We start from the raw sequence: 23,739 nt of genomic DNA on the forward strand, positions 1-23,739 counted from the left end.
AAGCCAAGTATTTCCTCTTCAAATCCTGCCATCTTAAGAGCTGTACAAGAGAAAAGCAGAGAAATCAGACACCTTTGGGTTGAATGCAGATACTACTTTAACTGAGTAAAAAGCATTCCTTAAGACTTAAAAGGAAAAAGTTTGTTCTGAAGAAGCAAGCCCTGAAGAACCTACTAATAGTCAAGATTTTTAAAAAAGCAATTAGATTGCAGATCATTCTCCAAACCTGGGCTGTTTTCACTTGTCTTTTTAGGGCTTATTGATACAGTTGCTTGTTCAGCAACTTCTTTTTCTTTCCCTTTGCGTCGAATCGGACTCAATGATGGTGGGTTCGTTAGAGATGGTAATGTTGCCTGGAAAAAAAATATATTAAAAAATGATCCTCATGCCCTTCGAGACCTTTAGTCATCCTCTTTGGGTGGGGGGATGTTTGGAAGTTTGCAAACATGCCCCAAATGGCCAGGGGTTCCCATTTACCAAAAGATGGCTGCAATGGCCATGTTGTTTTGCCTTCGAGTCATTGTTGACTCCTGGCGACTGCCTGGACAAGCCCCTGCAATTTTCTTGGCAAGACTTCAGAAGTGTTTTGCCTTTGCCTTCTTCTTCCTAGGGCTGAGAGGGAGTGATGGACTCAAGGTCACCCAGCTGGCTTCGTGGCTCAGGCGGGACTAGAACTCACAGACTCCCCGTTTCTAGCCTGGTCCCTTCACCATGACACCAAACTGGCTCTCACAATGGCCATAACCCGTCACAAATCATTGATATGTAAGAATGCCGATGTTCTCATTGACTGTAATAACAAAGTATCATGCTAGTGTTACATAAAATAAGCCCCCAATATCATAGAATGATGAAAAGCATACCTTCAGTGTTGGGCCAGGAACAACATCATCCAGTATATGGGAACAAATATTAATGATCTTCAGCAAATGGGAAAATAAATGCTCAACTAAGCCAGCAAGTGTTCGATCTGCAAGGGCTGCCCATGACTCCTCTTGCTTAGGAGCAGAAACATTAGTTTCATCCTCATTATGTGTCCAGGGGTTTTGCAAAGATTTGGAAGCGCTAGCTGAAAATACAAGCATTTAAAAAAACAAAACAACTAGTATCCCAAAGAACATGTAAAATATTTCCAATGTGTATTTTGTATATGACTGCATTCCTTGCTGGATAGTAACACAATTCTTTTCTTTAGACTGCAATAATTTGTAGACAAATAATGCTTCCTCACTGTTTAAAACCTGCAAGTGCAGAAAGCCTACTTAAATACAGGAAATAGAAAATACAACGTTCTACAATTACACAAGCTGCTCCAATAAATAACGGCTTAGAAAATAAAAATCATAATCAGAATATTATTAAACTAATGCTGACTAGGAAGTTAGAGTTTTTAATATGGGTAACAATGTAATGTATAACCTTAGAAAGAAATAAGGTCAAATATTTTCCTTTCAGTTGTATGTACAGCATATGCAAGTTTTGCAAATAATTTCACTCAATCCAGCAACTTGGATTCTCACGGGACAGAGAATTAATTGAACTCGGTTGTTCCTTCCAGCTCCATCATTCTACTTGGATAATGGCTCCACAAACTTAATGTAAAGCGGAGACTCTAAAAGCTGCTCCACATTGTTCAGCAAAATATCCGGCCTCATTTTTTTTTTTTTTTTAAGAAAAATTAAGGAATTCCATAAAATGCATTTAAATCTTTCTTGGAGAATCAAGGTCTGAGTGGGCAGTCATCTAATCAACAATTTTGTGTGTTAAGCAACAGCTGGTTAGCCAAATGCTTCCAGAGACCCCACAAAATTGTGAAAAGGAAAGAAGATACCTTGATGGAAATATGCACAAACGATTACCTGGGCAAAGGGGGCTGAAACATTTTTTAAGTCCAGAACAACAAGATAACTCTCAGAAGCGGTTCAGGCAGATGTCTCCATGCTTCACTGAAGTATAAGAAGGTCCAGCACAATCTGACTGGCAAGACTCTGTTACAACAGAGTTACAACATCTCAATAAACGCAGTTTTAGCCTTCTGGTGGAGTTGATTTCCTGGCCTGGTCCACCTCGTGGGGGTGACAGCTGTGCCGTTTTTGTAATAAATTTGCATGATATGCTTTCCTTTTTCCTCCTTTCAGCCCAGTCTGATAATTCACAGGACTTGTTCAGGGTCCTTGCTATTAAGCCTGCGATTTACTTTCTGAGCTAGGTAGTAACAGCAGGATGTGTTCTCCCACGGGGGAACATGCCTTCCCCTTTAGGGATTAATGCCCTTAATCCCTAACTATGGGGGAGGGGAAGGAAGGAGCACAGTGCATAAAGCCACATTATGTTTTGCCCATCACCAGATAAACACAGATATTGACCGCTACCAACCATCATGGCTTCAGTCAATGAAGGCTTTCATCTAATACTTTTTGATAACTAGGTTACCTCCTTAGCCATATGCAGCTTTCCCTGCTAACAATGACAGTACCGGACAGTTTGGGCATATTATGGCCAGCGTGCCACAAGGCCACTTAAGCCCACATTTACCCCAAGCATGTTTATACTATTCTATACAAGCTGGCATCGCTAATCTGGAGACTCCCTTGCAAACCAACATAGAGTTGCCAACACTCCACCAACTGGAAGGTCACACACAGCTTACCTTCTGAGATTTCCTGCAGAGACATAAATGGAAGGTGGGAAGAATAAAAGAAAACTTCCCCCCATCAGTCATTATCCATTCAAATTTTCCCCTTCTGGAGAGGAAATGTTATTTACTTTATTGATTTGTGCTCAGAGACTATTATCATTATGCTGCTGCTGCATGGAAACCGCTTGAAGCAAAACAGGTGCAAGAACAATGAAATTAACTGCCTCCATTCCCACCTCCAGAAGAGTTACGCCGGGGTGTATTTTTAGGTCAGCAACATTGTTCTGCCTCTCACAGGCCCAAATGCCATCCCTTGGCCCCTACCCATCCGCCTGTTTCTGTCTTGCTCTATGCAGATACTGCTGCCATTTTATCCGTATCCCAAGCGGGCCTCTGCAGATGCCTACGAGTACAAGCGTCCTTTTGCTCTATAGGAAACTTGAACATCAATTACGTTAAAACAAAGCTTCTAGTTTTTATCAAAAAGCATTTTCACTCCCCCTAAAACTGGAAAATTAATGATTTTAAACATCCAGATATTTGCCTCCGACCATCTCCCTCCTGGAGTCACCAAACGAATGAACTCTTGTCAAGAGCACAAAAGGCCTCCAATGAGATTATCAGTTTTGCAAGCCAACAAGGAAATAATTTATGTCCCTGCAGCAATCGAATGATTCAAAGTAAAAGCAATCTTAAATCTGCTGCTATGGGGCGTGCAAGTCTTTGTATATAAGGACACATCTATCCTGGGAACAACTCAGTCCAGGTTTCTGAAGGCCATTCTCCACGTCCCTCAATCACCCACACATTTGCTCTCTTGGCCAGACTTTGGCTGTGTCTCTCTTGAGGCCCTCCTTAGACTTTGCCAATTTAAATTCTAGTTAAAACAAACATTCTGGAGTAAGTCCTCGGCCCAGCTTATACTTTGGGTTGTTCCATTTCTCCCTTGAAAAAGGAAGATTTGTGGGCTATAGTCTAGCTATATTTTCCATGGGTCTTGATAAAGGCTTGGCAGAACTTTGGACCTAAATGTCTCAAAAATAGTTTAAAAATGTCATATCTTTGCAAGTGAAAGCTTGTGGGTGCTCCTTTTCTCATACCTAGATATTTTTATCACATCCTTCATACTCCACATAGAAGGGCATTTACACTTGGCCTTAATGAGGGACACAGGTAGATAATCCAGCGTTCCTTATTGCAATCTCCTTTGCATGCGCTCACATACCAAGGCTGAGCCCGTGGCCCATGTGTTACTAGGCTGCCCCATAGATCGCAGCTGGTGTCTTGAGTGCAACGAACTACTTGTAAGTAAATTTTTCCACCAACCACAATCAGCTGCTGCAACTCCAACAAACCGAAACATCTAGAAGGTTGCAACACCTGTAGCTCTAGCAATGGTCATCCCAAACCAGTGGGTTTGCTCTATCACTAGCTAAGTCTGCTCCTTACTCACCCAATAATCTCTGCATAGAAAACTGCCACCCACTACAATTTCCTTAATCCTTGTTGAGTTTGATTTACCCACCCCATGTAAAGCTTTGCGCTATGCTAAATGCTGCCACAATAGTTTTCACTTTCAATGATTGTGCAGTTCCACTGATTTTGATTCTTTTGATCTATGACTGTTCAGCAAATCCATCCATCCATCCATGAGTGGAAATGACACCAATGCACAAAATGATTCTCCTTCCTCAAAACTATGCCAAGGACAACAACTCTACCTTCTGTGAGATACTGACTAGCCCTACTAGTCCAGATCAGGAAACCAAAACCATGAGTACTAACACTACCTTTACGGTAAGGTTACAGTAACAGAGTCTTGCATGTCTGAAAGTGCTCCCCCCCTCGCCTGCCTGTACTTTCCAGGGGACAAGGGAGGGTCCCTTCTGAGACTCTCTCCTCCCCCATTCCTTCTGTGGGCTGAGATGTCTCTTGCTGACTTGCCCTGGCTGCAGCTCTTCCTCTCACAGTCCATTTCAGATACCAACAGAGGCGAATATGTGTAGCTCAGGGTTGAACTGTGGAGTCCCTGGGGTTCTCTGAGCTTGGTTCTTTTCTTGCAAACATTTCATTACTCAGGTAGGTAACATCTTCAGTGCTGGAATGGGATGGGATTTGCTCTGTTTATATACTGTGGCATGCCCTGCCAGTGTTGGTGGGGGTGGGGGTTTTGTTTTACTTTTTTCCCTCTGGTAGTTCCTTGATTAGGGTACTGTTTACTGCTTGATTGTGTGCCTGGTGGTAATCTCTGCTTATCTGTGTAGCACATCTCTGTAGCACACAAACCAACTAAAGCCCTCCAAAATATCTTAAGCAAACCAAAAGACCCAGTAGCCCAAGAAGAAACAAGAGGAATCATCTACAACATACAGTGTAAGGACTGTAACAAACACTATGTAGAACAGACAGGTAGAAGACTAGCAGAGCGCATCTACGAGCACCAACTAGCAGTCAGAAGACATGATGAAAACTCCTTAATCTCACAACACATGGACAGACTGGACTATAGCTTTAACTGGGAAACTGTCAGCATTTTAGACCAAGCTAAATCCAAAAATGCAAGAGAATTCTTGGAAGCTTGGTATTCAGACAAGGCAGCAATTAACAGACACACAGAGATAAACAGCATCTACATACTATTCAGAAGAGACAAAAGACCAGAAGATCGCCTCACCAGCAATCATCACCCAGATAAGCAAACATTACCACCAGGCACACAATCAAGCATGCCCAACACACTGGCCCAAGAGATCCATTAAAAATCCCATCAGATAAAGGAATAGATGAATTTATATTTAAGTAATGGAAGTTCAGGGCTACCTTGTCCTTCAAGCCCACCAGGATTCTCTCCTCCACTGGTCTCTTGGCTGGGCACAAGTATGTCCCAAGAATCTTATCATCAGATCCCCAGTTTTCCCAACTAGAAAAGGATTCTGCCCTAATTTCTTCCAGGACACCCCAGCCTCTTAGATTTATCCTGAGTCTTCCATAACCTTTTTTATCTTTATAGCTTTAAAAACATTTTTGTGCTCTCTTTTAACTGAAAAATATTCCTGGAATTCACTACTTTTATGTAATTAAAACTGTCTTTTATTTTTACTGCTGTCTTTTATTTTATATTCAAGGAACATGTCTAAGTTGATGCTGAATAATGCTGTTTTACATTATAAATCAGCTTAGAAGCACATTCTTGAAAAGCAACTTTTATTAAATTAATATGTAGTCCATGTGTGGCTCTTTTATGCAAAGAAATGCACAATGAAAATTAAAATTGAGGTATATCATTAAAGCCTTTTCAAAAATAGTTAAAAGAATTTATATTATCTAATATATATGAATGTAGATAGACAGACAGACAGACACATACACAGCCTACAGATTATTTGAGGAGCAAATCGCACTGGAAAAAAGTGTCTCTAGTTACCAGGTAAAACTTTACTGAATCAGCAGCAAAACTGCTGACTAAAATTAAAGGATTGGTTTTCTCTTACCTGCAAGCAAGTTTCCAGCCAGGACCAAAGCATCTTGGTGGGCAGAAAGATCCAGTGGGAACGAAACAGATGAAAGAAGGGAGAGCAGCAGGCCAACCATTCCGATTGTGCTGTTCTCTTGAGACTCTTCCACACCTCCCAGGGGGGAAAAACTGAAATTAAATTTTTAACGATCAATTTCCACAATAGGAAGAATAGATACTAATGTATAGCAAATGCAACATAGTGCAAATTAGTTTGTTTGTTGAACGCTTACTTGGGATGACTAACATTCACCCCACAAGCAGTGTGTTGTTCTCTTACTATCTTGCTAGAGCACGCGTGTGGTTTTGTATTAGGCGAGGCACTACAGGGACCGCAGTATGCGTGTCTTCCAAAAATTGCTCTGTATCCTTATGGGACACACCAGGGCATGGGAAGCAAGAAGAATTAATCTGACGGGGCAGAAATCTAACTGGGGCAGGGGAACAAAAGGAACATGTCATAATGCCTTGCAAGATGAACTGCAAACCTGAACTTAATCCAAACCTATTAAATTCGATGAAATGAGAATAGGAAGAACATCCTAGGCCCTGATAGCACCTTGTATGTCACTTCTGCTGACCTGAAATTATCATTCACTTCCTTACTGAGGGAAAGGCTCTGGTGGGCACTGGTGTCGTCCTCTTCTTTCGCTGACCTGAGATCAAGGTCACTGGAATGATTATTCTGAATTAAGAAGCAGCCTGAAAGATTTCCAGGCAAGTCAGACTCAGCAGTTACAGTCATCTCTCTGCCAAAGTCCCAATACAGGGAAGGGTTAAAGAGGGCTGCCTCTGGGCTCCTCTTCCCTTCAAAATTTAGCTGAGCTCTCTGTAGTTCCAGCTCCAGCCAAAAGTCCTGGAGGAAAAAATTTTTTGGCTGATGCTTTATCCAGACTGTCTCAGCATAACAGCCAAAGAGAGCAGACAGTTGCACCCGTTATCCCGAAATCACAACCAGGCTCAGTGGCACTTACTAGAGCTCAAACCAAAACTCCTAAACAACCACCTACTAACGAGCTACTTCAAAAAATAAACACAGCATTGGACACAGATGAATGGTTCCAGGACCATAAAAATACTTTAACCCATGAACAAGCCTGGTGGATGGGAGACAAACTATATGTACCATCTTCACTACGTAAACTTATTTTGCAAAAGGGCCATGATGACAAAACCTCTGGACATTTTGGATTTCTAAAGACTTTGCATTTATTATGTAGGCAATTTTGGTGGCCTACTATGAGAAAAGACATCTCTGAATATGTATCTACATGCCCTACATGTGCTATGTCAAAAAAGAGAGGAGGAAAACCTTTGGGACTTTTGCAACCAGTTGCCTCTCCTCAACAACCTTGGAAAGAAATTTCTATGGACTTTATTGTCTATTTGCCTGAAAGTAACCCCAACACTCTCATTTGGGTTGTCATTGATCTTTTTTCTAAACAGGCACATTTTATTCCATGTGTTTCAATTCCTAACGCTAAAAAACTGGCTAAACCGTTTATTCAAAACATATCCCGCCTCCATGGTGCCCCCAAGAGGGTGATTTCAGATCGCGGCCCACAGTTTACCTCCAAATTTTGGAGGGAATTTATTACTTTAATTGATTCCACTCAGGCCCTGAGTTCCAGTTTCCAACCGGAGACGGACGGATCGACGGAGAAAATGAACTCATTATTAGAACAATATTTGAGATGTTTTACTAATCACCAACAAGATGACTGGTCAGAACTTTTACCTTTTGCTGAAGTTGCTTACAACAATACCGTGCACCAAAGTATTGGATTTACACCTTATAAAATAGCTACAGGTCAAGATTTCTTGCCTTTCCCAGATTTTTCCTGAACTTTCAACTGATCAGTGGATCAAGAATATTACTCAACTGTGGCCTCTAATTGTAAAATCATTACAAAATGCCAAAAATCAACATAAGAAATTTGCTGATAGAAAACGTTCTGCAAACCCTCCCTGGAAAGTGGGGGACATGGTTTGGCTGTCCACCAAAAACTTAAAAACTACTCAGCCACGCAAAAAGCTAGGCCCAAAATTTGTAGGGCCTTTCCCCATTGAGAAGATTATTAATCCTGTGGCATTTAAATTAACTCTTCCAAAACATTACAGGAACATACATCCAGTTTTCCACGTTAATTTGTTAAAATCGTTTAAAGACTTAAGTACATGGCATCCAGCCAAACAACCTCCAAATCCCATCATGATTGAGGGGCAAAGCCATTCTGAAGTAAAAGCCATCTTGGACTCTAGGAAATATAAAGGCAAACTACAATATTTAGTTCAATGGAAACATTTCCCAAAAACACATCATGAATGGGTAGACAGTTCGAATGTGAAAGCCGCTAAACTCATTTCTGACTTTCATTCAAAATATCCTGATAAACCTAAATGAAATATGTGTATGTAAACCACCATATTGTATATATTTTGCTTTATTTTTTTCAGATTCTCTTCCGAATGTGAGAACATTCGTCCTGACGGAGGGCGGCATGTCAGGATCTGCGCAAGCTAGAAACTTTGACTGCTGTTAACTTAGCTTAGCAATGCATAAAAAGGGGTTAATGGGTAAAAATGTTAATTGCAGGCCGCTTGCTTGCTCCTGCCATTGAAGTTAGGAGAAGGGGGAACAAGATACCAGGTGCTGCTGTTATCTCTACAGAAGCGCCTACAAGGTCAAGTAACTGTGAGAGCCGGAGCAAGGTGCGAAGAATTTCAAGCGGGAAAAGAAAGGAGAAGGGGGGAAGATGGGCTTAAAAAGGGAAGGTTTTGCTTGGTAGAATTAGACTCAACAAACTATAGCTGCTGTGCATTTCTCCCAATAAAGAAATCTTTGATGGAACTGTTTAGACTCCAGAGGATTTACTGAACTTTGGGAATGAGTGTGCAGACTCTGACATTCAGTTTCTGGGCTTCCCCCAGCATGCCAACAGACAGCTGAACTTCCTGATGCAGCTACCCTTTCTACTCCACAGGTTGGACTCAGAGAAGACATTTAGCTTTGTCAGCCTCTGTTGCTGAGAAACAGCTAAATGGCTGGTGTGGGTCTTCCGGGCTGTGTGGCCGTGTTCTTGAAGTTTTGTTTCCTAACGTTTCGCCAGCATCTGTGACCGGCATCTTCAGAGTGCAGGAGCACAGACAGGAGCAGTTCTCTCTGTGCCCAGGGTGATGTGACCCTTTTTTGTGGGTATTTATAGAGATCTGAGGGGGGGGGGAAAGGGTCACATCACCCTGGGCACAGAGAGAACTGCTCCTGTCTGTGCTCCTGCACTCTGAAGATGCCGGTCACAGGTGCTGGCGAAACGTTAGGAAACAAAACTTCAAGAACACGGCCACATAGCCCGGAAGACCCACACCAGCCATCGTATGCCGGCCGTGAAAGCCTTCGACAATACATTAAACAGCTAAATGTTGCCTATTCCAAGGATACGATCCTCTTAAAGACAATCTCGTGCTGTGAACACTGCTGCCAAGGACACAGAAATGCAACAGAGTAAATCAGGTTCTTTAAATATCTTGGACTGGCTTTCCATTTCTCTGGATCGTGAAGGAGCAGATGAGGCTACCAATGAAAGGACTGTACTGAGTTCCCAACTGTGCTCCTACAAACATTTAATGGAATCCATTCCATCTAAATTTTAAGAGCCTTATTTCAAGCCCCTTGCTGCGCATCTAATGACTCTCAGGTGGACTATTCTGTTCTGCACTAGACTTTCTTTGAAGATCACCAGGACGCTTCAGCAGATCCAGAATCTAGCAGCCTGACTAGACCCAGGTGCATCTCATTTCACCCAAATAATACCACTATCCTGGGAGCTGCACTGGTTACCAGTTGGCTTCCAGGTGCAATTCAAGGTGCTGGTTCTCACCTTTTAAAAGCCCTACAGGGTTCAAGTCTGGGTATCTTCAGGTCTGCCTTCTCCCAGCAGTAAAGCCTGTCCAATGAGATCTAGAAGGAAGGATTCTTTTCAAGTCTCTTCCCTAATCTAACTGACATTCTGAGGATTTTATGAAGAACTGCAGAAATCTGATCAATTTTTTTTAAACAAGATGGCTTAATTCCTCAATTCCAGAACTCCCTCTTGGGAACAAAGATATTGAACACACATATAGATCATTGGCCCAGGGCCAAAAAGCACCTGACTTCTCCAAAGTATTTCATAACTATTGTTAATAGGCCCTTATATGTCCTAATTATATCAAATGAACAAGGTGACTATGCTAATAGCATGGTATGCTTGGGGTTAGGAATACCGTACTAAGCCTCTTCAGTGCAGGTGCCGCATTGGCTCTTCTCATGGCCCTAACCTGTAATAGTCTTAGGAATGGTTCGAGGAACTGGGAGGTATACAGCTGGAATAAAGATTTTGAGGATGAAGAGGTGGGTTTGGGGGGAAGTGACTACACAATTAGGTGCCACCTACTTTTTCTTAAAGTGTTTATTCAAGGAACAAATGTTAAGCTTTACTGGAGGAAAGTATGTGAAACTTTCAGTTTGGAGAGAGAGGTACTTTAAATAATCTCTGAGATACAGCAAAAAGGAACAAAAGTATGTCACTTCTATCCTCCCTCTATAGCTATCCTTCAAGAAATGTTCAGATCGGATGGGTTGGAGTTAAAGCAATTCACTGTTAAAACACAAATATTTTGGCAATCAATATCTTGCTCCAAGGTCAAATACTAATTTTAAACTGATAAAGATGAAAAACAAAAAACAAGGGACCTGTTTCATCCTTGCAACAGTCTCTTCAGTTTCAAAATGTCTCAGACATGCATCTAATTTCTTTATCAGTGAACTTTAATTAACTAAACATTCAATCAGCCTTGCAAAAAAGAGAGATTTTTGGCCTTACTTATAGGTCTTTAGGAAAAATGCTAATGGGCAATCTGATTCTTCTCTAACTGAAAAAAAATACAATCTTGGAGTTTATTTCTACTTGCATAAGTGCTTATAATTTTATGCCTGGCAACCACTTCTAGACACCTTTTTCAACAAGGAACTTTTTAAAATATAATTTTATTAAAGATTTTTTAAAAAATAAAATACAAACTAATACAAACTAATACAAACATACGAGAGAGAAAAGAGGAAGAAAGAAATCAAAGAAAGAGCTAAAAGTGCAAAAAAAGAAAAAGAAGAGAGAAAAATAGAAAGAAGAAAGATACAAAGAAGTAGAAATTTTTATGAGCTGTAACTTACCCACAATGCCATCCCACATTCCAGGTGCAAATTGGAAATGATGAGGACAAAAGACACAACGCCTCACAACAGCCAAACTGAGAACCCCAAGGAAGGAAAAATATTATGTTCAGTAACACAGGGAAATATGGAAGAGACCCAATGTTGTGTTCTGTAACATGCTCTGAGATACAGTGGCATATTCAAGATGCAAGAATGGAGAACGATATTGAAAAACCCAACTGGTAAATTATTGAAATCATGGATTCATCTGAAAAACTCACTGTCAGAGATCTTGATGGTGAAGTTGTCAATGCATGGGATACTGCTGATACCACTCGAGAAAGGTTATTCTCCACTGTGACATCTGCTGGACTTTGCATCAGATTATATCCTCTGTATGTTCTAGAACAACATTAATGCATTTCAGTAAACTTTTCCTACAAAAGTTTAATACTGTCTGGTTAAGGAGGAAAAACCACATTTAATCAGTGATTAAGAATCTTCTATTTGAGACTTTATTCTAGCCCAAGTGGAACTTCAATTTGGAGCTCAAAACCTAATTTGGCAAGTTATCCAGCAATTCAGCAAATTACAAGAATGTAAGTTAAACTCTACCACAGACTTATCCTTAATCAAAAGAAAGAGGTGAGCAAAATAAAAGGTTCTACTCACTGATTTAAAGAAAGGTAGTTAAACTGTTATTAAATGAGGTGCTCATTCCCTCCTAAATGTAGATCTACCTGGTGGCGGCGCTCACTGCAAACTGAGACACTGGTGGAGTTTCATGCATCAACAGTTTGAGATAGAGACCGCTTTGCTCCTTTGCCAGAGCTACTACTGGATCAGCTTGTCCTGTGTCACAATTATAGAACAGCTTTGGAACCAGCCTGTGAAAAACAAGAGAGACAGACAACACAGGTAGTCCTTGACTTACAACCACAATTGGGACTGGAACTTCCATTGCTAAGCAATGTGGTCATGTAGTGAGTTGTGCCTGATTTTATGACCTTTTGTGCAGTGGTCATTAAGCGAATCACACGGTCATTAAGTGAGTCCAGCTTCACCCACTGACTTTGCTTGTTGGAAGCCCCCTGGGAAGGTCACAAATGGAGATCACGTAACCCTGGAATGCTGCAACCGTCATAAATGCATGCCAGTTACCAAGTGCCCAAATTTTAATCACGTGACTCTGGGGAAACTGCAATGGTTGTAAGTAAGTAAGTCATGACTTTTTTTCAGCACCACTGTAACTTCAGTCATTAAACAAATGGACATAAGTTGAGGACTACCTATAAGGCACTTCTTACTAAGAGAAAAAGGAAAACAAAGGACATACTGAACAACTTCCGTCCAGTGTCCAACCTCCATTTTTTAGGGAAGGTTGTGGAGAAGGTGGTTGCACAGCAGCTTCAGAGGACCCTGGATGAAGTGGATTATCTGGACCCTTTCCAGTCAGGTTTCAGGCCTGGACTTGGGAAGCGGCATTGGTCGTGCTTTTGGATGATCTCTGGCAGGAGTGGGATGGGGGTAGTGCATCCATCCTGCCTCTATTTTCAATATCATCAACCATGGTATCCTTCTGGATCAGCTCTCGGGACTGGCAGTGGGTGGCACTGTATTGTGCTGGTTCTTTTCCTGTAATGGTATGTGGGAATGACCTTGGGAGACTGGGTGAAAAGATGCTGCCTAGGGAATGGTCAAATAAGAGGGAGCATAGCCCACAGCTGCACAGGGGGTGGAGCAAGAGACTCAGAAGAGACCCTCCCTAATTATCGGGCTGTAAAGGTGACGATGGGAGAATCGTACTTTTCAATTTGCAAGATTCTGTTAATGTAGCCTTACAATAAAGCAGAATTAGCTCATCTGGTTGTGTTTCCTGTCTGGTCTATCAGGGAAGGCTGACACTTCCTTCCTACAGGGCCAACACCAGTCAGTGTTGATCAGGAGTGAGAGGTCCCACCCTCGGCCCCTACTTTGTGGGGTGGAGAAGGGTTCAGTGCTCTCTCCACTCCTGTTTAACATCTACATGAAATTGTGGGAGATTATTTGTTGCTATGGGGTGAGGGTTCATCAATACACCAATGATACTCAATTATATCTGCTGCCCCTGGCGAACTAAGCAATGCTGTTGATGTTCTGTCCTGGTGCTTGGAGGCTGTGGGGGTCTGGATGGGGAACAACAGGCTTCAACTGACAAAAAATGAGTGGCTTTGAGTTTTAGGGCCTTCTGTATCCGGGACTTTATCAATTTTGCTACTGGATGAAGTGGCACTACCCTAAACAGACCCAGTCTGCAATCTGGGGGTCCTGCTGGACTTATGACTCCTGTTCAAGGAGCAGGTGGCAGTCATGGCCAGGAGGGCCTTTGTGCAACTTTGTGTTGTGCGCCAGTTCCACCTGTTCCTGGATCATGAGGCTCTGCTCATAGTCACTCATGGGCTGGTCATCTCCTGAATGGGTTACTATAAGGCGCTCTACATGGGACTGCCCTTGAAGAGTATCCAGAAACTTCAACTGATGCAAAACACGGTGGTGTGGACAGTTATGTATACCCCTAGAACAGCACATGTTACATCTTTGGTTACCAGTTTGCTTCTGGGTCCAATTCAAGGTGTTGGTTTTGACCTTAAAGCCCTACATGGTATAGGGCCAGGTTATCTGAGGGACCACCTCTCCCCAGTGACCTCTACCCGTCCCGTCCGCTAGGGAGTTCTGTCTGATGAGGCCTAGGAGGCAAGCCTTTTCTGCCACGGCACCCGCCTTTTGGAACATCATCGCCCCCGATGTGAGGCTAGCCCTGACCCTTGTGACCTTCCAGAAATCCCTTAAAATACAGCTTTTTCAGTCGGCCTGGGATCCCCTGCCAACAGGGAGCCCACACATTGGCTGTATCATGTATAATCTTCTACTGTGTTCCCTTTTGTCACCTTGTTTTTTATTTATATTTAATTGCTTTAAATGGCTTTTGTATGATGTTTTAGGGGTTGGTTTTATTGTATGCCACCCAGAGTCACTTTGTGCAAGATGGGCAGCTATACAAATTTCATAAATAAACAAACAAACATATATATAAATACGCTTGGGATGAAAAGATACAACTATCAACATTATTCTTCGGCAGCTGTTCCTTCTCAGAGAACCACCTGGTGTTCTGGGCTCTCTCCTAAGTATTTGGCACAGATCAACCGATCAAGAGTTACAGGTACTTTGCACGGGAGGATGCAGCCAAAACAACAACATACAACATTTGACGGATAAATCTTCAACAAATAGCTAGAGATGACATGCCACAAGCAAGATGCAAATCAGGATCCTAAGCTAGATAAACCAGTCCCAGCTCCCCAAAAAATCAGGTAACGGGGAGTCTCTTTTTACAGAAATGTTTCTACCTTAACATTTCTGCAGCCCACATCCCACCCCCTCAATTGCAGCACATTCCAATTCAAGTAATTTCAGGAATTCTGCCTGTTACTTCTCCCCTTCTTTAAAATTAGACTCTAAGGTTGTACTTCAATCAGTGTTTGTAAGTCTTTATTCTTGTGGATTGAAAAGCCTCCCCACCTGGACAGCAGCTAATCAACTTTTTCTTTTTTTGGTGCTTCGAGTCAGCATTGACTCCTGGACAAGCCTCTGCAGTTTTCTTGGCAAGGTTTTCAGAAGGGGTTTGCCTTGCCGCCTCCTTCCTGGCGCTGAGAGGGAGGGACCGGCTCACGGCCACCCTGCCGGCTTCGTGCCTTAGGCAGGACTAGAGCTCACGGCCTCCCCATTTCTCACCTGGGGCCTTCACCAAGACACCAAACTGGCTCTCCGGCCAACAACTTACTCAGCTGTTTTTAAACAACTTGAGGCTCTGGCTCCAAGGTCTTTGGGTCTGCATCCCAACGACCCTAGGGGCCTCCCCCGCTTCCACTTCATCTAAAGCAGCCTGAATCGTGATATCAATGATTGCAACAAGGGATTGCTAAAACAAACCTTTTGTAAACATTTAAACCAATCTTTGCTTAGCAGAGGATTAAGGAAAGGGATGTTTATACAACCTCATCCAAACTCCTTTGAGTTGCCCTATCTACAATTGCATATCCCTAGGAAAATCTAAATCTGCTTCTTCTTTTTCTGCATATTGCATATTTCCTTAGATTCATTATCTTATTAATTTAAATCATACAGACTTCCTAGTGCTGACATTTCTATTTTTAATTATCACTTCTATTATGAAGAAGTCATATTATAGCACAAAACTTCTATGAAAATTAGCTAAATATTAAATTACATTAAACTGCATGCTTTACAAAGGGGACTGAGGTTAAACTATTAAACCAGAGTTCTCCTGGTTAGATGGATGGCCATACAAACAAACAAACGGTTTCAGTTAGAGCTACAATTGTTCCGTTCTACTCTTTTAATATATCTACAATGACGACTGTATTTAGATGCATACGTTCTCTCAGGCAACATCCATGCTATAAATAATGTACATAATCTATTCCCACTTCATTCCCCCAAGATCTGCTGCATGGCCTCGTCACGGCGGGCAGAGGAGCTGTTCCTGGGGATGGGAGAAGAATGCTGGGAGTGTAAGTCAAGGGTACAGAATCCCAGCAGGGTCAGCCAAAGGGTTCCAGCTGCCCAGCCAAAGCCAGCAGACTGGCTTGACTGGGCAGCCGCGATATAGGAACATGCTGGAGGCAGACATAATGGCAAAAGCACTGATTAATACTGTGCGAGAGAAGGACATGGCAAACCGCTACTGTATTTCACCTAGGAAACCACATGGCCGGACAATATAAAGTGATGGACGATACAGTGCTGGATAACGGGAGCTTCATGTTGGATGACGCTCAGCATGCCACTGAGGAAGCGCTGAGGACCTTCGAGAGCACTAATGGGGTTTACGGAGTGGCTGGACTACAGCCTTTGGAGTCTGTGGCTGCTGATGCTGCCATGCAGGAAATTAAAAATCTGAAACTGGAATTATACTGGGAACGTGGAACGTAAGAATCATGAACTGTGGAATGAAATCAAACAATTTGTTAAAGATGAATGTGAAAAGAAACTGTCAGAGACTAAAAATCAGAAGAAAGCAAACTGGATATCAGAGCAAAAGGTGGAAATTGTCAAGAAGAGAAGAGAAACCAATGCCAAGAAAGACAAAGATCTCAGAAAAAGAGTTCAAGACAGTTGTTAGAAGAGGCAAGAAGCAGTATTACAATGACATCTGTAAAGACATTGAGGGTGGAAACAGACATGGAAAAACAAGGAAAGTCTTCCAAAAGATCTGTGAATTGAGGAGGAGGTTCCAACCATGAACTGGTATGCTAAAGGATGCTAAGGGACAGACAGTAACCAATTCAAAGAAGTTCAGATGAAGATGGAAGGAATATATTAAAATTCAGTACAGTAGATACATCAACATCCAAGATAACTTGGAAAATATTCCCTTCTTACAAGAACTTTTGGTACTAGAAGATGAAGACATTAGATCAGTGCTCTGGTCATTACCATCTAGGAAGACTACAGGAATTGCTGGAATATCTACAAAAATATGGCAAGCAGTAGAACAATTTGTAAAGCTCTTAACCAAACTATGCCAGTAATCTGGAGAACAACATAGTGGCCAAAAGAAAGGAACAGATACAGTGGGGCAAAAAAGTATTTAGTCAGCCACCAATTGTGCAAGTTCTCCCACTTAATAAGATGAGAGAGGCCTGTAATTTTCATCATAGGTATACCTCAACTATGAGAGACAAAATGGGGGGAAAAATCCAGAAAATCACATTGTCTGATTTTTAAAGAATTTATTTGCAAATCATGGTGGAAAATAAGTATTTGGTCAATATCGAAAGTTCATCTCAATACTTTGTTATATATCCTTTGTTGGCAATGACAGAGGTCAAACATTTTCTGTAAGTCTTCACAAGGTTTTCACACACTGTTGCTGGTATTTTGGCCCATTCCTCCATGCAGATCTCCTCTAGAGCAGTGATGTTTTGGGGCTGTCGCTGGGCAACACGGACTTTCAACTCCCTCCCAAGGTTTTCCATGGGGTTGAGATCTGGAGACTGGCTAGGCCACTCCAGGACCTTGAAATGCTTCTTACGAAGCCACTCCTTCATTGCCCGGGCGGTGTGTTTGGGATCATTGTCATGCTGAAAGACCCAGCCACGTTTCATCTTCAATGCCCTTGGTGATGGAAGGAGGTGTTCACTCAAAATCTCACGATACATGGCCCCATTCATTCTTTCCTTTACACGGATCAGTCGTCCTGGTCCCTTTGCAGAAAAACAGCCCCAAAGCATGATGTTTCCACCCCCATGCTTCACAGTAGGTATGGTGTTCTTTGGATGCAACTCAGCATTCTCTCTCCTCCAAACACGATGAGTTGAGTTTAGACCAAAACGTTCTACTCTGGTTTCATCTGACCATATGACATGCTCCCAATCCTCTTCTGGATCATCCAAATGCTCTCTAGCAAACATCAGACGGGCCCAGACATGTACTGGCTTAAGCAGGGGGACACATCTGACACTGCAGGATTTGAGTCCCTGGCAGCGTAGTGTGTTACTGATGGTAGCCTTTGTTACTTTGGTCCCAGCTCTCTGCAGGTCATTCACTAGGTCCCCCCATGTGGTTCTGGGATTTTTGCTCACCGTTCTTGTGATCATTTTGACCCCACGGGGTGAGATCTTGCGTGGAGCCCCAGATCGAGGGAGATTATCAGTGGTCTTGTATGTCTTCCATTTTCTAATTATTGCTCCCACAGTTGATTTCTTCACACCAAGCTGCTTGCCTATTGCAGATTCAGTCTTCCCAGCCTGGTGCAGGTCTACAATTTTGTTTCTGGTGTCCTTCGACAGCTCTTTGGTCTTGGCCATAGTGAAGTTTGGAGTGTGACTGTTTGAGGTTGTGGACAGGTGTCTTTTATACTGATAACAAGGTCAAACAGGTGCCATTACTACAGGTAACGAGTGGAGGACAGAGGACCCTCTTAAAGAAGTAGTTACAGGTCTGTGAGAGCCAGACATCTTGCTTGTTTGTAGGTGACCAAATACTTATTTTCCACCATGATTTGCAAATAAATTCTTTAAAAATCAGACAATGTGATTTTCTGGATTTTTTCCCCCCATTTTGTCTCTTATAGTTGAGGTATACCTATGATGAAAATTACAGGCCTCTCTCATCTTTTTAAGTGGGAGAACTTGCACAATTGGTGGCTGACTAAATACTTTTTTGCCCCACTGTATGAAAAAAAGCATATAAACTATTGTACAGTTTTTTAATTTCACATCCCAGCAAAATCATGTTTAGGATTATCCAATGCGGATTAGAGCCCTACATGGAAAAGTTGATGCCAGATGTTCAGGCTGGTTTTAGAACAGGCCAAGGAACAAGAGACATTAGTGCTGGTACACGCTGGATAAGTGAGAAAGGTAAAAAACACAAAAAATAAATCAGTATGTGATTTATTAATTATAGAAAGGTCTTTGATTATGTGGAATGAAATTGTGCTTAAGAAAACTGGAATCCCTGAACATCTCATTGTCCTCATGCAAAACCTATATTCAGGTCAGGAAGCCACAGTGTGGAGAGAAGATGATGATGGAGACTGGCTCCAGGTTGGTAAAGGAGTGAGACAAGGCTGTGTCCTCTCCCCTTATTCATTCGATCTATATGCTGAATACATATTAAGGGAACCTGGACTGGAAGAAGGTAACCAGGTTTTAAAGTTAAAATCTATACACAGGTCAGGAAGCCACAGTATGGACAGAACATTGCAAAACGGACTGGCTCCAGGCCAGCAAAGGAGTGAGACAAGACTGTATACTCTTCCCTTATTTATTCAATATAGATGTGGAATATATATTGGAAAAAAATCTGGACTGGAAGAAGATGAGCATGGTTTTAAACGTGAGGAAGAAACATCAATAATGTGTGCTATGCTAATGACACTATTTGATAAAATAGGTTGGGGACAGATTGTCATGGAGAAAATCTATGGATGTAGTTGCTAAGAGTTGACAGTGACTTGATGGAACATCATCCATCCATCCATCCTCATGTTGTTACAGATACTTCAAATATCTGGTTTTTCACAGGAGATTTCTCATCACTGCCAATCTTTGAACTTTTTTCTCAATGAGGAAACAGGAGGATTTTCATGTTTCTTTTTTTATTTTTGCTTTGTGATTATGTCTTTTCTAAAATATATTTTTTCATTTTTTCCTTCTTTTATTTTTCCCCCTCTGACTCATCCACCACTTCTGATTCTATAAATTGTTTAATAATCCAAACCATAATGAACCTAAAAAGAGGGTTTTTTTTCATAAGTACTATAATTGAATACTAGAATACCACTGCTTTTTTATTTGTATAAGTTTAATCAGGAAAACATAAGCATGTTGGGGGGAAAAAACCAACCTACCTCTCCTGCAGCACTGAATTCCAGACCATTTATGGTGAAACTTCTCATGTGTTACTCAACCTCTGTTTGTGTGAAGGCTCTGGAGATTTTTCAAGACAGCAAAAACTATTATGTCTTAGAAGTCCAGGTTAGCCTTCCAAAAAAAATGGAGCTGGGCTTCAGTTACTGCTCTGATTTTTTTTCTGTTTGCAAGGCTGGGAAATAACTTATTTGCCCATCAAAGCCACAGATAAAGAAAGGGAGAAAACCATAAAGAAAAAGTCCTTTTAAAAGAAATAAAAGGAATAGATAAGGCTGTTTTTTTAAAAAAAAAATGAGAAGATGTGAATCTAGAAAAGGTAAGCAGATAGCCAAATGTAAGACATTAAACAAAAACAAAGGCAGAGCAGCAGACCCCGATCATACAGGAACAATGAACAGGTCTTCCGTATCATGGCAAAATGTGCAAAATATGTATGTTCCTGGACAAACAGGACAGATAACCCATTTTTGGAGGCTTCCTCAACCCAACTGAGAGAAGAATGTGTTACAAAGAGTGAGAAAGAGAGGGAGGCAGACAGAGAATAGAACAGGATAGCTCCTGCTCTATTTATTTTGTCCCTCCACAGTTCTGCTTACCACCAGTAAACGGCCTCAACAGTTTATCCTCAGAAAATGTTCCCCTGAATAGGGGGAAAAAAGCCATCTCAGACTGAACTGAAAGGCAGCTGTTTGTCCACTGGAGAGGTTCGCATTACATTTCAATGAACATTCAAGCAACCAAGATTCTTCAAGGGAAGGGAAGGATTGGCAGCATCCTAGTCCTAAACCAAAGGCCTTGTGATCCTTTTTCCAAGTCAAGTAATGGAATAAGTAGACAGTCCTACGGCTTCTCTATTCTAACTGGAGCCTCAACCAAAGAGCAACCTCCCAGAGTTCTTTTATCCTCCTCACAGCTTGGTTGAACTTTCTTCTCTCAATCAGGGCCTGTAAATTTTATTTTCCTATAAGGTTTCCACCATATATTAAAATCCTGGTCCTGATCGCCCTCAGAAGCAACAGACAGAGTAAGCTGATGCTTTAGGACTCAACTTTTCCTCACCTCTGAAAAGAGAGATGGAAATGGAACATGTGACTCCAGAAGGGCTCAGTGAAGGACTGACACACCCCAAGTTTGCTTCAAGGACCTTCCAGCCATCGTCCTCAAGTTTCAACTTATAGAGATGCTAGACCATCTTCACATTTCCCTCACTCAGGCATATGGCTTTCTTCAGCTCTCTCAACTGTATCCTTTGACATGCTGAATTCCAAAGCGCTGGGCAACACTGACTTCCAGCTTGAAACTTCAATCACAACGAAGAATAAGTATTTTTTTTAATTTAGCCATTAATAATGCATTTAATTTCACTTTTTCTTATGGGGATAAGCAACTACGTTCACCCTTACCATCCAATATGCGGCTTTTGCTACAGAAACACATCATGCTCCCAAATCCTTCTGTATATAAGAACATAAACTTTCCACTTTTTGGAACTTTGTAGACAAGTGTATTTTGGAGTATGTGTGCATATAGATGTCCCTCCATGATATATGTTCAATACTAAAACCCTATGTGTTGACAATTATTACTCCTAAAAGATAATTTCAATTATGGATTAGATTTATATCCTGCCCTTCTGTACAAAAAATAAGCACAGGGTCAAAATACAGTAAGAACAGAAAACTTAAGTTTCACTGAATGAATACCTTACTAAAGCAGCAGCAGCCACGCGCCTGACCCTGGGGTCTTCATCCCCCAGGAGTGAAATGACCACTTCCTTCAGAACACGATCCTGAAGTTTTAACAGCTATTGGGAAAAAGGAGTTCAAAGGCTGGTCAACAAAAGCAGCTGATCACTATTAAATAGACTGCACCTATAATTTTCAAAATGGTAACGTATTAAGTACAATCTTGTGTTCCATCTTAAAAGAATGCTCCTCTTAGATAAACTTTACACGAAGGAGAACAAGTTGGAAGAGAAGATCTCTTTAAATTTATTAATAACTCCTTTCTGTGATTCTGAGCAGCCGTGAAACAAAGCATGCGGATCTTACCCACATTTTTGCAGCCCTAGAAGAATTCAACCAATTAGTTACTCACTCCAGTATAATGATGTGCCCCTCTATGCAAGTTGCTGTCCCTTTCTTCCAGAAACCGGATTAACCTTAACAGCAAAGTAGATAAAGGCACTCTTACAGTTAAGCATAACATTATATGTGAAACTATAACACAATTTGTTGGGGGAAAAGTAAAATAAGAATACTTACCGAAAATCTATCTCAGCGATAGTTTCCAACAGCTCAGTCCTAACCAGCCAGTAGGAGCTGTTCCTCAGGAGAAGGAGGTCAACCATTAAGTCTAACCCCAAGGAACTGTAGCTGCTACCGCACAAGGTCATGATGCAGTGCTGAAAGGAGAAATGCTTAATTATTTTCAACAATATAATAAATCAGGAATTCGTAAACTTGATTAAAGCTTGACAAGTTAATATCTGCAGGTTTGTTTGAATTTTGGAAAATTTTTCTATTATGCTAATTTATTAAAGTATAACTAATTCAGACTAAGCCATTTATGCATCAGTTGCACAGAATAATTAAAAGCATCCCCATCGTATCCCAAGAACCAGGATACTGGGGTCTATTACACCAAGGCACCAACATCATCTGAAGAGTTCTTGTGCAAACTTTTCATCTCAAGAGGATTCATCTGGGCAACCCGCACTGCACTTCACCAACATTCGGCAACTCAGAATACTGATTTTCAGCAGTGTGATTTTCGTGGCCTTTTAATCTCCTTTTATACAACCAATGGCCATCGCAATTACATAAGACGTGCATGCACATCAGCTCATTAAAATGTCAAGATTTACACTAGCTGTTTATCACTATTACCTGTATACCTTGACAAGCAATGGCATTCGCTTCTGAAAAGCGCCTTTTGGCACAGCGCTTGTCAGCAGCTGGAATTCTTCGGGTGGTCACTCACATGTGTTCACAGACTGGCTCTAAAATGTTTTGAAGCTGAGCTTCTGGGTGAGTCTATGGGAACTTAACGTATGCACCTGGATCATGAAGCACACCAACTTCCTCAGCTCCATTATCAACACCACAGATCACTGTGGTGGGGATCACAGGGCAAGGTGGCTGTGTGCAGAGGGCACAAGGAGTGGCCTTGAAGGACAGGAGAAAGAGCCGTTAGCAAGGCAATGGTCAGGTAAGCAAGGCTGGAGCCTGGGTCAAGAAAATAAACGGAGAGAGCATCTCGCACAAGCTCCTCTTTAGTTCACAGGAAGATGGAGTGAGGGAGGGGGAAGCACCTTCAGACTTGCAAGACTCTGTAACTGTCAGGTTCGGTCAGCACGGGGCTTCAGGGAAGCACGGGGCTTCAGGGAAGCTCGCAGCCAGACCACGCGGAATCCACCGACGGTAGCCAGCGGGGAAAAGAGGAACTGAAAGCGCCGCTAATTAACGGGCCACCTGCGCCCAGCCAGACCGGAAAACCGCAGCGGAAGCTTTTAACTATAAACTGATAACGGCGCGAGCCAGCAATGAACGGGGCCGCAGGCAGCGAAACAAGATCGTAACGCAGCACAGAACCCGTGGGCTTGCACGTAACGGGGAGGAACCAACCCAGCCGGAGGGGGACTGGCAATCAAGGACAATAGACCCTGACCGATCCTGCCATCATGAACAATCAAGGGGGATTATTGGGGGCCCATAATCCGCAGCTGCAACGTGATCGCGGGGCGGGAAAAAAGCGCGGGAAGGGGGGAATATAACAAGTGATGCAACTGTACCAAGCCAGTCCTGGCTTTGCTTGTGACTACCACATTACGCATGAGTAAACCTTCTTTGTGAACCACACGTGTCACGAGAGTTTCTCTGTCGAACGGGGCAAACCTTACAGTAACTACGTATAATTTTACAATAAAAGTAGTCCTGGCCTACATGGCGTTGGT

General features: G+C 42.0%; 1 protein-coding gene across 7 annotated transcripts in view; it reads right to left on the bottom strand.

The window, feature by feature from the left end:
• Window positions 1-23,739, bottom strand: part of HTT (huntingtin) — a 165,077-nt gene that overhangs the window by 103,767 nt on the left and 37,571 nt on the right. For all 7 annotated transcript variants that reach the window (XM_088131224.1, XM_088131223.1, XM_088131222.1 and 4 more), the window contains 9 exons: window positions 22,049-22,188; window positions 21,882-21,945; window positions 21,488-21,588; window positions 12,084-12,230; window positions 11,625-11,745; window positions 11,362-11,438; window positions 6,130-6,281; window positions 864-1,069; window positions 227-353 (listed from right to left, as the gene is read on the bottom strand). In XM_088131224.1, the coding sequence (XP_087987350.1) occupies window positions 227-353; window positions 864-1,069; window positions 6,130-6,281; window positions 11,362-11,438; window positions 11,625-11,745; window positions 12,084-12,230; window positions 21,488-21,588; window positions 21,882-21,945; window positions 22,049-22,188 (1,135 nt within the window). The remainder of the gene's footprint in view (window positions 1-226; window positions 354-863; window positions 1,070-6,129; window positions 6,282-11,361; window positions 11,439-11,624; window positions 11,746-12,083; window positions 12,231-21,487; window positions 21,589-21,881; window positions 21,946-22,048; window positions 22,189-23,739) is intronic.

This window comes from Python bivittatus, unplaced genomic scaffold, assembly GCF_059951505.1.
Source record: "Python bivittatus isolate LINGU-HERP-01145 unplaced genomic scaffold, Pbiv_v1 ctg000970_np1212, whole genome shotgun sequence".
NCBI classification, from domain to species: Eukaryota; Metazoa; Chordata; class Lepidosauria; order Squamata; family Pythonidae; genus Python; species Python bivittatus.